Source organism: Hyaena hyaena, unplaced genomic scaffold, assembly GCF_003009895.1.
Source record: "Hyaena hyaena isolate Hyena2069 unplaced genomic scaffold, ASM300989v1 scaffold_778, whole genome shotgun sequence".
Lineage (NCBI taxonomy): Eukaryota > Metazoa > Chordata > Mammalia > Carnivora > Hyaenidae > Hyaena > Hyaena hyaena.
The window spans coordinates 324,549-340,188 of record NW_024081411.1 but is presented as its reverse complement, the minus strand read 5'-3'; the positions used below and the strand labels follow the sequence as shown (position 1 = coordinate 340,188).

The window sequence follows — 15,640 nt, the reverse complement described above, 5'->3', positions numbered from 1 at the left end:
GTTTATATATACAATGGAATACTACTTGGCAATGAGAAAGAATCAAATCCAGCCATTTGCAACAATGATGATGGAACTGGAGGGTATTATGCTAAGTAAAATAAGTCAGTCAGAGAAAGAAAGATACCACATGTTTTCACTCATATGTAGAACTTGAGAAATGTAACAGAAGGCCATGGGAGAAGGGAAGAGAAAAAAATAGTTTTAAATAGAGAGGGAAGCAAACCCATAAGAGATTCTTAAATACAGAGAACAAACTGAGGGTTGATGCAGAGTGGGTGAGACAGAAAATGGGTGATGGTCCCTAAGGAGGGCACTTGTTGGGATGAGCACTGGGTGTTTTGTATAAGCAACGAACCATGGGAATCTACCCCTGAACCAAGAGCACACTGTATACACTGTATGTGAGCTGTACACTGTCATACACTGTATGACAATAAATTACATTTTGTAAAAAAAACTATGAAAATAAAAAAACAAAACAAAGAAGTATAAGAAGCGTTCCTAGCCATTAGGAGCTTTCTAATTGGTTGAAACAAACTTGACCTAAGATAGGAGAATTAAATTCTAGATAAGTGGTCTAGAGCTGTGTTTCTTAGAGGTTAGTCTAGGGACCAGCATCAGCATCACCTTGGGAGCTTTTAGAAATGCAAATAACCAGGGGAACCTGGGTGGCTCAGTCCTTAAGCACTCTTGATTTTGCCTCAGGTCATGATCCCATGGTCTCACAGTCTCATGGTGGGTGACATAGAGCCCCTCATAGGGCTTTGTGCTGATAGTACTGGAGCCTGCCTGGGATTCTCTCCTTCTCTCTCAGCCCCTCCCCTGCTAGTGTTCAGAGGTGCATATACTCTCTCTCTCAGCATAAATAACTACACATTTAAAAAACAAAAGAAAGAAATGAAAATAATCAGGCACCCAAAACCAAAACATACTAATAAGAAAGTCTGGGTATAAGGCAACCTATATTTAAGAAGCTCTCTAGGTGATTCTGTTGGAGACAGTGGAGAACCTCTTATTTAGAGTTAATAGGACCATTTGAGCTTCTGAGGAAAGAGCTCAGTGTTGCTAGAACAGTTATGGAGATTTTCTGAAAGTAGCACCTGATTTTGGAATCACATTATCCTTTTAAAGATGTTCCATGTCTTGGGTTCTTCTGCTCTACCTCTCTTGGATTTTCATATTAAATTGATATATAAACCACTTTGTTTCCCAAAAAAATTACCACAAATGGGATGCGTACATTGTGCCTACTTACTGGCGATGTGATCTCTAACTGTAGAAGAACATTTCCAGTAAGTAAGAAACTTTTATCTGGGAAATTAATTATTTTATTTATTAATCAGAAGTAGTCTGGACTTTCTCTAGTCCTAATCCACCTTGTGGATTGATTATCCTCCCAAAGTGAGGGACATGGTTTCTCATGATGGTCACCCTGGTTTCTCTACTGGGCTCTCACTTTTACAAATCCTATTGAGAATTTTAACATCTGTTCTAAGGGTAGTTATGAAAAGGATGAGAAATGCTTGAATTTAAATCAGTCCTTATTTTATCTCCTGCTAAGTTTGCTGTATTTCTATCATTTCCTTGGCTTCCATGGGTTCTAATCAGAAGAGCTGTGAATGAATGCAATATTGAATGGAATTAGAGAAGCCAGATACATCCAGAAGAGACCATTGCAGTCGCTTATGTCCCATAGGCAGAGCCCACATTGAACAGTTTTCTTCCCAGAATAAATAATGGTTAGAGAGATGGGGGTACATTAATATCTGAAAGTTCCTAAGGGATTTTAGTTAGGGTCCACGGATCTGAGTTGGGGTCCAATGTGAAAATGAGCAAAGCTTATCATCCTAACATTAAATGTCTAACATTTTGCATCTGGCATACATAAGTGATCACATGGGAGAGCAGACTAGCACACTCCCAAGTAAAAATATTTGTGTATCAATTTACAGTTTGAGGAAAGACCTGGGAAATACAGTGTAAAGACATCTGGGCTAGAAGCCAAAGAAATATAGATGAAAGGATATGCCTGGCAAGATTGCAGAAGACAGCGGCTGAATTAGTCCCCAAGTCCTGACTTGGCACCTATTTTTGTGGTCAGTTCTGAAATGAACTCTCTAATACCAGAAACAGATATCCCAGAGAGTTGGGAGACCAACAACATGGATGTCTTTAGAGGGTCAGGATCAATTAGGCTGGGCACCTGGGTGATGCTTGCATCCTTCTCCACAGCCTCCCTGGGAAATGGTTAAGTCTGAACTTGAAGTTCTGTGCTTACTAACTCTTGAGCATCCCTTTCATTTGTGGGCAAGTTTGTCTATTAGAAAGTTCTCTCACATTTTGTAAACTTTCACACTTTTATATCTTGATAGTTTTTTATACTCAAGAGATTGCCCCAGAAAGCCCACTAATTGGTCTCCCCTCCCTTGCCATTCTTAAGTCATTGCCTACTTAACCAGCCATAGTTCTTACATCACTTCTTGGATAGATAGATGAGAAGTGATTTTTCTTTTAAGTTTATTTATTTTGAGAGAGAGAGAGAGAGAGAGCGAGAGAGAGAGCGCATGCACACGAGTGGGGGAGGGGGAGGGAGGGAGAGAGAGAAAGAATCCAAAACAGGCTTCACACCATCAGTGGAGAGCCTGATGTGGGGCTGAAACTCATGAACCATGAAATCATGACCTGAGCTAAAATCAAGAGTTGGATGCTTAACCCACTGAGCCACCCAGACACCCTGAAAAGTGGTCTTGAATAATATCACCATCTGTACTAATTTCCTGTGTCTGCTATAACAAATTGCTGCAAATTATGGGGGCCAAAAACCCAGAAATTAATTCTCTAACAGTTCTGGAGACCAAAGTCCAAGATCAAAGTGGCAAGAGGGAACAACTCCCTCTAGTGCACCAGGGAAGAATCCCCCTTATGCCTATTCCATCTTTTGGGCACTCTAGGTGTTTGTTCCTTAGCATGTGGCCACATAACTCCAGTCGTTGCTTCTTCTTCACATGGCCTCCTCCTCTTTTCATGTTTCTCTTCTTTGTATCTCTTATGAGGTTGCTTGTAATTGCACTTAGGACCCACCTTGTTAATCCGGGATGATTTCATTGCAAGATCTTTAACTTACTTATGTCTGCAAAGGTCCACATAAGGTCAAGAATCACAGGCTACAGGGAATAGAATGTGCTTATGTCCCTTGTGGAAGCCACTATCCAATACAGTATCCCATCCTATGTACTGTCTTTTTCAATGGTCCTTCAGCTTTAGGAACTGTGAATCCCTTTGAAAATCTGATAAAACATATGTAATTTCTCCATAATAAATGCACATGTGCCAGTAAATGCATATTTTTATTTAAAATTTCTGGAGATTCAAACTCCACTCCACCACCAAAGCCCATACATGTATTCTAGTTTGAGATACTTAGTGTATATCTTTGAATGGTGACATCCAAAACTAACTACAATTTTCTTTGTGATCTAGTTAATATAGTAGAATAGACCTGGATATCGCTTCTTTCATTCTAGATAGTATACAGAATTCTTCATTAATTAATTCATTCTGGTTTTGTTTTCTCTGAAGTATTTACTTATATTAATCACATTGTATATGAAAACTCTTAAGTTGCCACGTTATTACTATTATTATTATTTATTTATTTATTTATTTAACCTGAGCTGCATCAAGCTTCATTTCCTTTATTCAATACTTATGTAGTTGCAGGGAAGGACCTGACATATCTCTCTGTTACTTCACATTATTAGATTCAGCCTTTCCCTTCAGTCTGTCAAGACCTTTTTGGGCCCTGATTCTGCCATCAAGCATATTGACTGTTTCTTCTAGCTTTGTGTCATCAGAAAATGTGATTTCCAATGATGACCATTATTTTCATGTCTTCAAGTCATTAATAAAAATGATGAACAGGAAAGATCAGACAGCAGAACCTTGTAGCTGACTACTCACGCCCTCCCTCCTGGTTGATTTTAATGCCTTAATTAGGTACTGTTCAGTCACATAATTTTACTGGCACCTGGCTCATATTTTTTCATCTTTTCTTCAAAACTATTATGGGAAACCCTGTCAGATGCCTTGCTGATATACAGATAAATTGTGTGCCTTGTATTTCCCTCTTCTGTCTGCCCAGTAATCCTTTCATAGAAAGGATGGCATTAATCAGACATGATGTATTTTGTGATCCATGAAATAACTGTAAACTATTTGGAATAGGTGGAAGTATTGAGTTTAGCATCACTAATATTCTTCTACTCAGAGTACTCCAATCAGAGAAGACTTACTAGAGGAGGTGGCATTTGAATATGAGAAAATTTAGAAAGGTTGGATAGAGACAGAACAAGACACTCATCAGCTCTTCTCCTAGTTATTTTTGTTTATTTTTCCTGACAGTCTTTCAATTTAACTCTCCTGTATTCAAATAAGTAGACATTTTTAAGATATAACTGCTTTGTTAGAAATTTAAAATGGGCTGACTAGTGAATTTTCTATGAAATGAATCAGGACAAGAAAGTGGAAATACCTCAGTGGTGACCTGGCATGGATGTATAGGATTTGGAGACAATGAATACAGCAAAAAATGCAAGAGAACAGAGAGAACCCATGGGAGGGATGCTTACATTCACTCTGCTCCACACAGTATTGGTCATGCAGCCCAAGATATTCTAGCCCCATGGCTTCTACTATTCAGTGCTGAGCTAAGATTCTTACAAAGACCATATGTTTTTAATTTTGTTCTTTTAGAATAGTTGACACACAATGTTGCAGTAGTGTCAGGTGTACAATATAGTGATTCAGCATCTCTATATGTTATGCTATGTTCACTACAAGTGTAACTACCACCTGTCACCATACAAAATGACTAGGTATCATCGACTGTATTCCCTGTGTTGTGCCTGTTATCCGCATGACTTATTCACCTCAAAGTCTATTTTTTAAATTTTATATGTTTTTATTTATTTATTTTGAGAGGGAGGGAAGCCGGGAGAGAAAGAGAGAAAGTACATGAATGGGGAAGGGCAGAGAGAGAGAGAGAGAGAGAGAGAGAGAGAGAGAATCCCAAGCAGGCTTCTTACTGTCAGTGCAGAGTCCACCACAGGGCTTGAACTCACAAACCATGAGATCACGACCTGAGCCAAAATAAGAATTGGCCACTTAACCAACTGAGCACCCCAGGCACCCCAAAGTCTGTTTAATCTTCTTTTAGACAAGACTTTAAAAAGTTGTATTTAACTTTTAAATTGATAGAACATGAAAAGGCATTTCTGAAGATGTAATATATAAGCTGTACGATCTGTAAAACACTCCTATTTCTTTGTCCATTTCACAACTCTCACCCCTCCCAAACATCTTCATCCTTTAGATAACAGAAGGGACTGTCTTTCGAGGATAATTGGTCTCTTAGATGTCACCACAAGAACATTTGACCATAAGGAGAGGAGAATCTGGGGCTGGTATAAGTCTTGCTGAAATGGAGGCCATCCAATGCCTTGAAAGACTTCAGTTGGTTTAGGTTCCCAGAGTGATTGGTCTCCCCTTTACAGCTCTATGATATATATCTTGCATTATAATTGTAAGACATGCCACCCGAGTGGAGTATGGGTGATCAGTCTTTTTACCTGTTTTTCTAGAAATGATTGATCATTCATATTTATAGGGCCATCAACTGCTGGGCTTTGAAAAGGTCAGTATTGATTATCTAAGTCACTTCTTTACTATACATAAATATGAGTTCCTTTTATGAGACTACTGTGATTTTTCAGGGAAGGGAAAGGAGGGTGTTATTCATGTGAATTAAGCAATGGGAATTTCAACTAAAACACACTTAGATTCTGTCAGAATTTTGGAACTGGCAGCCACACTTTAGATTAGCTAATTTACCTCCACCTCCACCATACACATATACATTTACTTTACAGATGAGGAAACTGAGTCCCTGTCAGTAGATATCAGTAGATAAAAAACCTGTGCTTGCATTAAGGAGAAACAAGAAGGCTACATGTTAAAATATCAAAAACAATTCTCTCTTGGTGTAAGATTTTGAACTATTGGATGAAATTTTTCTTTCTATATTTCTATGTTTTCATTGCTTTCTATAAAGTACTTATATTACTTTCACACTTAAAAAATGGTTAGTGTTAAACCTATGGTGAATACCAGGCCAGTTGGCTAGAGTTGTGTAAATGGTAGAATTTCTCCTTGGTGACCTTTAAAGACCTCGATTTGGAAGAATCTCTTGCGTCCAGACTGCAATTTAGTCCTCTCTCCCTCCAGTATTTGTGTATTAATGACTAACTAGTGAGCTCTTTCTGCTTGTCTCTTCCATGCCTCCCCTAAATACTTAAGAGTTTTTGGCCACTTCAGCCTCCGTTCTGAATGGCAGTTGGTGAAAGTGGACTACAAATCTATCTTCAGCCGGCGCTGCACCAAGGAGGACTATCAGACCTGGCACCTGCTCAATCAGGTACATCATGTGGTGGGACACACTGGCTTCTAGGAAGAGGAGCTACCACAGCCCTATCTGGTCATCTCTTGACCTTCCTATTTAGAGGGAGAAGGTAGTGGGGCATCAGAAGATAGTGATGGATTTGGGGGAAGGGTTGGAGTCCACACACACAAGTTAAGCATGCAAAGATGGTATTTCAGGACCATTTTACACCCTGGTATCCTGATCAACCAATTGAGATGATCGAGCAGTCAATTGAGGACCATTATGCACCCTGGGATTCTGGTCAACCCATTGAGATGATTGAGTAGCCAATAATTGCCCCAGGGGGCAATTATTACCTGGGGCTTTAGTTCTGTACGTGGAGAAATACATCCAGATAGCCAGGAGGCCTTCCAATGGTTTCATCATCTCACCTGTCAGTGGAGAGAGTGAGAACATTTGTCAGGCCAGCCTTCAGTAAGAGCCCCAAGAGCTCTGGAAACAGGGCCACAGAGAAAGGATGAGGGATGAGGGTGAGTGGCTCTAGAAATGGTAGATATTTGTTGCTTTGCAACATAGATAGACTGCATGCTTCAGAACTATTGGGCTCGTGTCATTTGCACCAGCTTCTCATCTTTTCTTTGCCCTTGACTGGGAGTAAGGACTTGGGCATGATTATTTATCATAGAGAGTGAACTTTTCAGCCAAATTTCAGTTTCACTCTGGAGATTATATGAAAAATATGCCAGAGTTGGATTCTTTTCCATCACAGTTTCTGCTGAAATCATTTGGGCAATGTGGAGGTCTGTGATGATGACTTAGACTCTTTGCCTTCTCTCCAGGGGTGGAAGAGAAACAAGATGAAGTAGACCTCTTTGGCTAAGTTGGGTGGGAGGTAGCCAGGAGCCAGCCTACTCCATGGTGTTTCTCTTGTGTGGTAGTTAAATACCGGCCCTTTCCCCCTTGAGACTCCTGAATGGTTACTGGGGATGAGATTACTAGACAGTGTGACCAAAAGAGAATGAAAAGGTGAGTGCTTCTAATAAGGAAGCTGGCTTATTTCACCTTCTTTGTGTTTTTCTTCTTTTCTCACTGTGGACTTTCTTTCTAAGGGGGAGCCTTGTGTTATGGGAGAAAGGAAAATATTCAAGAAACGCAAGCCAGGAGCTCAGTGTGCCCTGGGTCGAGAATCCTCAGGGACAGTGATTTCAGAACCCTGTGTCTGTGCTGACTGGGACTTTGAATGGTGAGTCCCAAACATTTACTTGTTGGGGGATGAGGATGAAGATGGAGCTGGGGAAAGGGGAGTAATGACCCACAGGTGGGAGGTGTGTTTTCTGGCCTATGGGCCAGACTGTTCCAGTTCCTGGGCATGATGGGAAGTCTGCTCCCCTAGAAGGAGGACGGAGGAGACATTTTCACAGGAGAGGTCACTGTTCTGTCAGAGCAATATGTTTGAGGAAACTTCTCATCTTCAGTTAGCAGCCCTGGGCAAGTACCAGAGAGGTTGGTCTGGACACTGACAAAGCTCAAAGAGTTACCACCTTGGACAGCTACCTCCAGATACAGTAGCTCAAACTGTGATCTTCCATTTGAACTCTCTCCTTTCATCATTTTTTTCTCCCTGTAATGACAATCACAGAGAACAATTTTAAGTCTCACCTATTAGCCAACGATTCACAAATTTCCAGTATTTACCTCCAGCTCTGGCCTCACTGTCCTCTAGGATGGAGACATGTGTGTCCATGTACATGCTCAGCCTCTCTGTCCCCTTGAATTGCTAATAAGGATTTCAGACTCAATGTGGCCAAAGTGAAGTTCTTCCTGAATCTTTACTTTTGGAAGCAATTTTCCAGCTCTTCTTGAACCCCTCTTCCCAGACCAATTTTTCCAAATTATATAAAAAATGTGGTTGCTTAAGTCAAAAATCTTTGGAGAGCTTGATTTTTCCCTTTCCTTTGCCCCAAGGTCCAGGCCATCTGCAAGTCCTTGTGAGTTTACCTCCAGAACACATTCTACCCCAAAGTACTTCTGCGCATGTCTGCCACGACCTGGATCACTCCCACAGTCTACAGACTTTCTCCACCTCCACCTTTATTGCACTAAAACCTATCCTCCTCACAGCAACCAAAATTAGATTGTAAAAACCCAAATCAGATATTACCATTCCTATGCTTAAAACACTCCAGTGGCTTCCTCTCTTCCATAAAATATAATGCAAGCTTCCTTCCTTGGCTTGATCTACTCTACATTGTTTGACCTGCTACCATTGTGCCTTGATTTCTTACCATTCTTCCCCCATTCACTGTTTTGCAGCCACGCTATCATCTCCTTTCTGTACCTTAATTAATCTAAGCTTATTCCTATCAAAGACAACAACAGCAAGTACAAAATTTCTTCCAAATCTCAGCATGGCTGGCACCTCTGGATAGTCATATCTCAGCAAAAATTTCAGCTTCTCAGAATGTTTTCTAAGGCCACCTGATCTCACCTACACCCTGATACTCTGACACCTACCCTATTTCATTGCCTTAGTATTAGTCACCACATGGAGTGATCATGTTTTCTGATTGCTTTATTATTGTCTGTCTTTCCTCAGTAGAATACAAGTGCTATGAGAGCAGGAATGTTAGACTTTCTTCAGTGCCTACCCCATAGTAAGCATTAAATAGTTCCACCATTTCCCTGAACATGGTCCCTTTAGGAGAGTCAAAAAAGCATCTCAATTCTGGGCATGGGGATCCCACTAGTGATCCCATGCTGATCCTAGTTGGATGAATTCCTCATTTGCAGGACAATCAAAAGGTGAAGTTCAATTTAGACATTTTCATAATCCATTCCAGGTTAAAAGACAAAGCTAAGGGCTCAAGCGTCAGCCTATGAACTTGGCAGGACAATGGCAGAGTTGCATTTGGGCTTTTCTGGTGTCAAATAACAGAAGTAAGTCCAAATGGGTGCAGAACAGCTGTTCCTGCCCAGCAATCTCATCCAGCCTCATTTCATCCAGCCTGTTCCTTGAAGCTCGCTTTATGCTGGAAGTCATGTTTTTTCCTCACTTTCTACTAGCACTATCACTGCTATCTGCAAGCCAGCTAGATAGCTGCAGCCACACCCTAGCTACTCTGCATCCCTGAATGTGTGCCTTGGAAAGCTTGACCTCAATGAGAATCATTAAAATGGGATATGCTAAACGGAATTTCATTTGAACGTCAGAGTCCTACCTGTGGCACTTCTGACCCTTTGGAAACAGAGAATATTTTCACACTTGGGAAGAATGATTTTCAATTATTAACCACAAAGCAGCAAAATTGTCATAGCAATATATACAGTAGACCCCTCAGAATTATTCTGCGTGACATATTGATGTCAGCTTGAATGTTCAGAATATGAATTTCAGTCCTCCATGGGTCCCTCTCAAGAGTGACTCCATGGAGGCACACTGCCCTTGCGTGTCATGCTATTTTCTCCTGTGTCTCTCTGAGCTATAATAGATCCTAACCCGCTTTTGGGAAACCTCACAATGGAGAAAGAAGAAGAATTGTAGCATAAATATTTTTCTTTCAGTAATTACATTAACATTTCCTCATCTGGAAAAAAATCTCAGCTCTGATATTCACATATTTTGACCTTGGGAAATTTTCTTAATCTCCATGATTTCACCTTCTCGGCAGTAAAATACAGATGATGTAATGTATATCTCATTGGTTGCTAGGGAGGAATAATGAATTAATCTACATCATTAATGTATGTAAGGCATTCATCCTAGTGGTGTAGGCATCCATATGGTAGCTATTGCTGCTGCTGTTGTTAATCTTGTTAAGTGGTCCCCATGGTATTTTTAGCAAGTAAACCAGAGCTTATACATCCAAATGAGCCCTGTCTACAAAGTCATACCTTTGGGTGTTATGCATTCATTCATTGTAGGTGGTACTGCTTAAAATATTTCTGAGCCTTTCTTTGGGAACTGCTATGAGAATGAATCTGTAAGTAAAGAAGGGCAAAATTTTAAAAAGTCTTTGCTTTTTCAAAGAACCAAAGGTGTTCTTTGGTTCTCACACTTGCATTTACAGAGGTACCACCAGGACCCAACATTCTGTAACATCAGCATTGTTACTATGACATTTTAATGAGAAGAAAATGAGCATCTGGAACCTAAGCTGCTTGACTAAAGTCACATAACAGAGAAATCTGGAGCTCAAATGCAAGTCTAGCTAAATCCTATGTTCCCTCCTCTATCATACTGTTTCTCAAGAAATCAAACAAGTCTTATTAGATTCACTTTATGTTTCAAAAGGAACAAGTCCCCAAGTTTGGTTATTCTAAAATTAAAACATCCTCAAATGACCTAGGTGAACTGCTATTGATATGTTTTTATTTAGAATGTTCCATTAACTCTAACAAAATTCCAGATGATGTAGTTTTGACCATTGGTTCTAGACTTGTCATAGGTGTTTGGGGTTCAAGAACACTTTATAGAATTTTGAGGGGGTGTGGTATTTGAAGCATTATGTGATTACGTTTCTAGAGCCAATTGTATCTCATATTAAAAATAATATAGAAGACAATATAGAGGTTCCTCAAATAATTAAAAATAGAGTCACCAAATGATTGAGTAATTTCACTACTGGGTATTTACCTAAAGAAAACAGAAACACTAATTTGAAAATATGTATGCGCTCCTATATTTATTGCAACATTTTTTATTTTATTTTATTTTTATAATTTTTGTAATGTTTATTTATTTTTGAGAGGGAGGGAAAGAGGGTGTTGGGGGCAGGTGCAGAGAGAGGAGGACAGAGGATCTGAAGAAGACACTGTGCTGACAGCAGATAGCCTGATGTGGGGCTCAAACTCATAAGCTTTGAGATCATGACCTGAGCCAAAGCCGGACGCTTAACTGACTGAGCCACCTGGATGCCCCAACTGCAGCATTATTTAAATAGCCAAGATATGGAAGCAATCCAAATGTGTACATTGGTAGCTGAATGGATAAAAAAGCTGTGGTATGTGTAGGTGTGTATGTATGTGTGTGTATACATATATATGTATATGTATGTATGTATATATATATATATATGTATACATATACACACATACATACTCACACATATACAGTGGAATATTACTCAGCCATAAAAAGGATGAAATCTTGCCTTTTGCAACAACATGGATAACTTAGAGGGTATAGTACTAAGTTAAATACGTCAGTCACAGAAAGACAAATACCATATGATTTCACTCATCTGTAGAATTTAAGAAAGAAACTAAAGAAGCAAAAAGACAAAAAAATAACAGATTCTTAAATACAGAGAAAATAACTGGTGGTTGCCAGAGGTGATCTGGGTAGTGGAGGGATGAGTAAAATAGATGAAGGGAATTAAGAACACACATATCATGATAAGTACTGAGAAATGTGTGGAATTGTTGAATCGTTGTACACCTAAAACTAATATACCAATGTAAGCTAATTATATTTTAATAATTTAAAAATTAACCACTTGAGTCAGAGATAGGATAAATAAACAAACACCCAGGACTTGAGGCTGGATTAATGGTCAGAATCTGAGAAGAAGAGGGAAAAAAAAATCATGTGGCCTAAAAATAGTTTTGCACTACTTTTGAGTAGGGAAGAAAGTTTCATTTCTGAATTTTCCATTGCTTTTCTATAATATTGTACATAAACAATAGGACTAAATACTTAAAATTATTTTGTTTTAAGTGGCCTTCAGTAAGCATAGGTATTGGTTTAAAAATATAGTTTTTCCGTCAAATACAGTTTGTTTGTCTTTAGTGCTGGAAATCAGTGCATGGCAAGAGTTTCATAGCTCCGTCTCCTTCTCAATGGTCCTTCCTACTAGGAAGTGTTATTAGCTGAAGAATCTGAAAAGCCTAGCTCAGTTAGTATAAGTAATTATTATGTGCATTCTACCCAGTTGTTTGCCTAAACCAAATCAAGTCATGTTCATCTGATTGGTTCAAGCAACTTTTAAGTGTCAGAGACAGCAGGGAGAGGGTGTAACCTATTTTAATCAGATTAGTGGAGGGAGGGGTATACATACGCTGGGCAGGATGCATTAAATGTCTTGATTTTGGTGGAAAACTTTAGGAGTATAGCCTAGATCCACAAAGGGAGAGTAATTTCAACCTGTATCTTTTCTTTGTTTGAAGAGGGAAGCTTTTATAGATTCTCAAAAGCATTTATTTGTAAAATAATATTCATCCTTCCATCTGGAGTGCATGTCGGTATTAAGCATGAATTTTGCATAAATATTGATGTTTCTACTTAGTTAGCTTCATGCTTATTCTAGAGAGCCACTTCCACTGTGGCACTGGTGAAGGGCCAGGCATAAATCCTCCCTGTGATTTAAGTTTGTCAAGGGCTGGTGAGTAGTCAGAAAAGGGAGTATAAAGGCCTTCTCTGAAGTCAAATGAGGCTTCTAGGAAGGAGTGGCCCTCTGAGAGATGCAAATACTTCTGTTCAAGGAGAACCAGGTTGAACCAGAAATTATGCCCAGTCATTCTCTTTTCTTATTCATCCAACCACTTACTCAGCAGTAACTTTAGCTGAGCACCTAGTACTCACCACATCCTTTAGATGGATTTTCTTACTTTTCCCAACTAGCCTCTGGAAGGAGAATCTGTTACTGTAAGTATTTTATAGATGAAGAAATGGATACACAGAGAGGTTAAGTAACTCATTCAAAATAATAATATTCTGGCTCTGGAGTTCCAAGTCTGGGTGTGTTTTAGTGTTTCCTTCCATGTGCAGTACATGGGATATACAGATATAACTCCCAGATATACAGAGGGAGTTTATCAAGTGGTAACATAGAGAGGGGAAGAGATATGGGGATGCCACGGTACATAAGTGCAGGTGTGTCTGAAATCTGTCCAACCATAGCCATATTCTGGGTGTTCAGTAGTCACATGGGGCTAGTGGCTACCTTACTGAATAGCATAGATGTAAAACAGGAAGGTCTCTCAGACAAAGGTTGTAATGGAGCTGTGTGGACTTGCTGCCAAACACAAGGAAAAGGGGCAGCACTTTAGAGAAAGCAGTTGTATGAAAAGATCATTAGAGAGCATGAAGTTTGATAAGGAGGAATACTTGAGGAAGGCTGGTTGAGATTTTCATACAATTTATGAAACAGTTTACATGTAATCACCTTTCTCTCTGCCTGTATTTAGGCTTAGGTCTTAGCAAAATGCTGTTGATGTTGTTATTCCATTGGTTTTGTTGCGGTCGCTTCTGTTTGTTGAGTGTTCACTCTGTACCTGCCGACAACTTCTATGTGCCCGTTCCAAACCAGCATTGGATCCTGCCTGATCAAGTGGAACAAAGACACCCGTGGAGTCTATTCCAGCTATTCCTGGAATCTCAACTGCCAAATGGGAGAATGGAGGACAGGGGAGTCAGTGAGACAGCAAGAGGGCTCTGCATGATCTGAGAGGAGGACAGCCCCTGCCACTGAGCCAACAGAAATCATGACTTCTGGGCTGGCTCCCAGAGTCTCAGAATGTCATTCCTGGGCACCAGTGGGCTCTCTCTTACGATGATTAAATGAGTGCTCCATTTACTAATGCTGAACCATGGGTCAGGAGTCTCAATTATCCCTTCCATCTGCCATTGTCAGCTGTGTACAATTCTGAACAAGTCACTTCTCTTTTGCTTTTCCCTTCCAACCTATTCACTGAGAGGATTGGACCCAAGGAATACAAGTGTCACTGACATGCAGAAGCTTTGTGATTTCGGAAGCTTGTCTCTTCCTTCTTTAGATAGTCTAAGGCTTCTCCCTGAATGGGATTTGGAGGACATACGTCCCTGGAAATGGAGGAGTTTCTGCCTAAACTTTTAGAAGTTCTAAACCCTTTTATAGTCAAGAAAGATGCAGAGGTGACTTATTTCTGGAAGGAAACTGCTTGTGTGTTTGCAGAAGCTGTGGCAGCATACTTCCCTGAGGCAAATCAGACTTTCTGGTACATTCTCTCCAAATGTCACAATTCAACAGAAAAACACCTCTTCCCCAGGAAGTTGGAGTAGCAGCTGGAACTGCTTGATTTTTGAAATCATGCAAACTCCAGAGCTTGGGGCGGGGGGGTAGTTTGGGCAGTATGAGATTTTAAAATACATTTAGCAGAAGTTAATGAAGAAGTCCACAGCTTGGAGGCAGCCAGTGATGTTTCCATTAATGTTATTAAATATTAATGAGGTGCTTTTTCTCTTTGGGGCAAAACAGCATTCCTGATGTACCTTTTTTAATTACTACCTCGCTAACAGGTAGCAGGGCTGAACAGAACTGCTAAAGATGGTTACATTTAGGAAAGAGGTTACATCCTTCCCTAAGCTATTTAGGAGAATACCCTTCCTTCAGAGATTATTAATATTTCTGAGGGTTAGCAGGACATTCAATGGATTTAGTTCCATGTAGCAGTTGGAGAATTGTCTAGAAGCAGTGCAGACACACCCCAGCCCAAATATTTCTACCAATAAGCAATGCTTAGAAATCAGATGTTCAGGGAGTGCCTGCATGGCTCAATTGGTTAAGCATCCAACTTCGGCTCAGATCATGATCTCATGGTTTGTGGGTTCAAGCCCCATGTTGGGCTCTGTGCTAACAGCTCAGAGCCTGGAGCCTGCTTTGGATTCTGTGTCTCCTCTCTCTTCCCCTGCCCTACTTGTGCTCTCTCTCTCTCTCTCTCTAAACATTAAAAACTTTTTAAAAAAGAAATTAGATATTCAGTGCTGTGCTGGTAATTATTAACTACCGGCTCTCTTGGAAAAAATAAATAAATAAGCCCTCATTTGTAGCATTTGCTGATTGCTATAAATATCCCCAGATGTGGCCAATTTCAAGCTACCAGCATGACACCTATGAATATATAATTGAGAAGTACAGAAGCACAATGTTATGTAGTATTTTTACCATACAGTTGCATAGATGCAAATAACCTCAAGAGCATAGATAAAATAATAATACCTAGCATTTTATATATAACATAATTTATTATCGTCATTATTATTACTATAAATGCAACAAAATATCTGTGCTTTATGTATTTGTTATTTTTAAAATATAATTTATTTAATTAAGATTTTGTATAACTTATTTTTTGATAATGGCTGTGTTTAACAACCATTAATTAGCTGGCAAAATCCCTGAAATTTTAAGTCCATTCTCATTGGTGGTTACCAGCTATCAC

General features: G+C 39.6%; 1 protein-coding gene across 1 annotated transcript in view; it reads left to right on the top strand.

The window, feature by feature from the left end:
• Nucleotides 1-15,640, top strand: part of SORCS3 (sortilin related VPS10 domain containing receptor 3) — a 584,073-nt gene that overhangs the window by 529,391 nt on the left and 39,042 nt on the right. Inside the window, exons 15-16 of the mRNA XM_039218779.1 lie at nucleotides 6,358-6,475; nucleotides 7,552-7,685. Of these exons, the coding sequence (XP_039074710.1) occupies nucleotides 6,358-6,475; nucleotides 7,552-7,685 (252 nt within the window). The remainder of the gene's footprint in view (nucleotides 1-6,357; nucleotides 6,476-7,551; nucleotides 7,686-15,640) is intronic.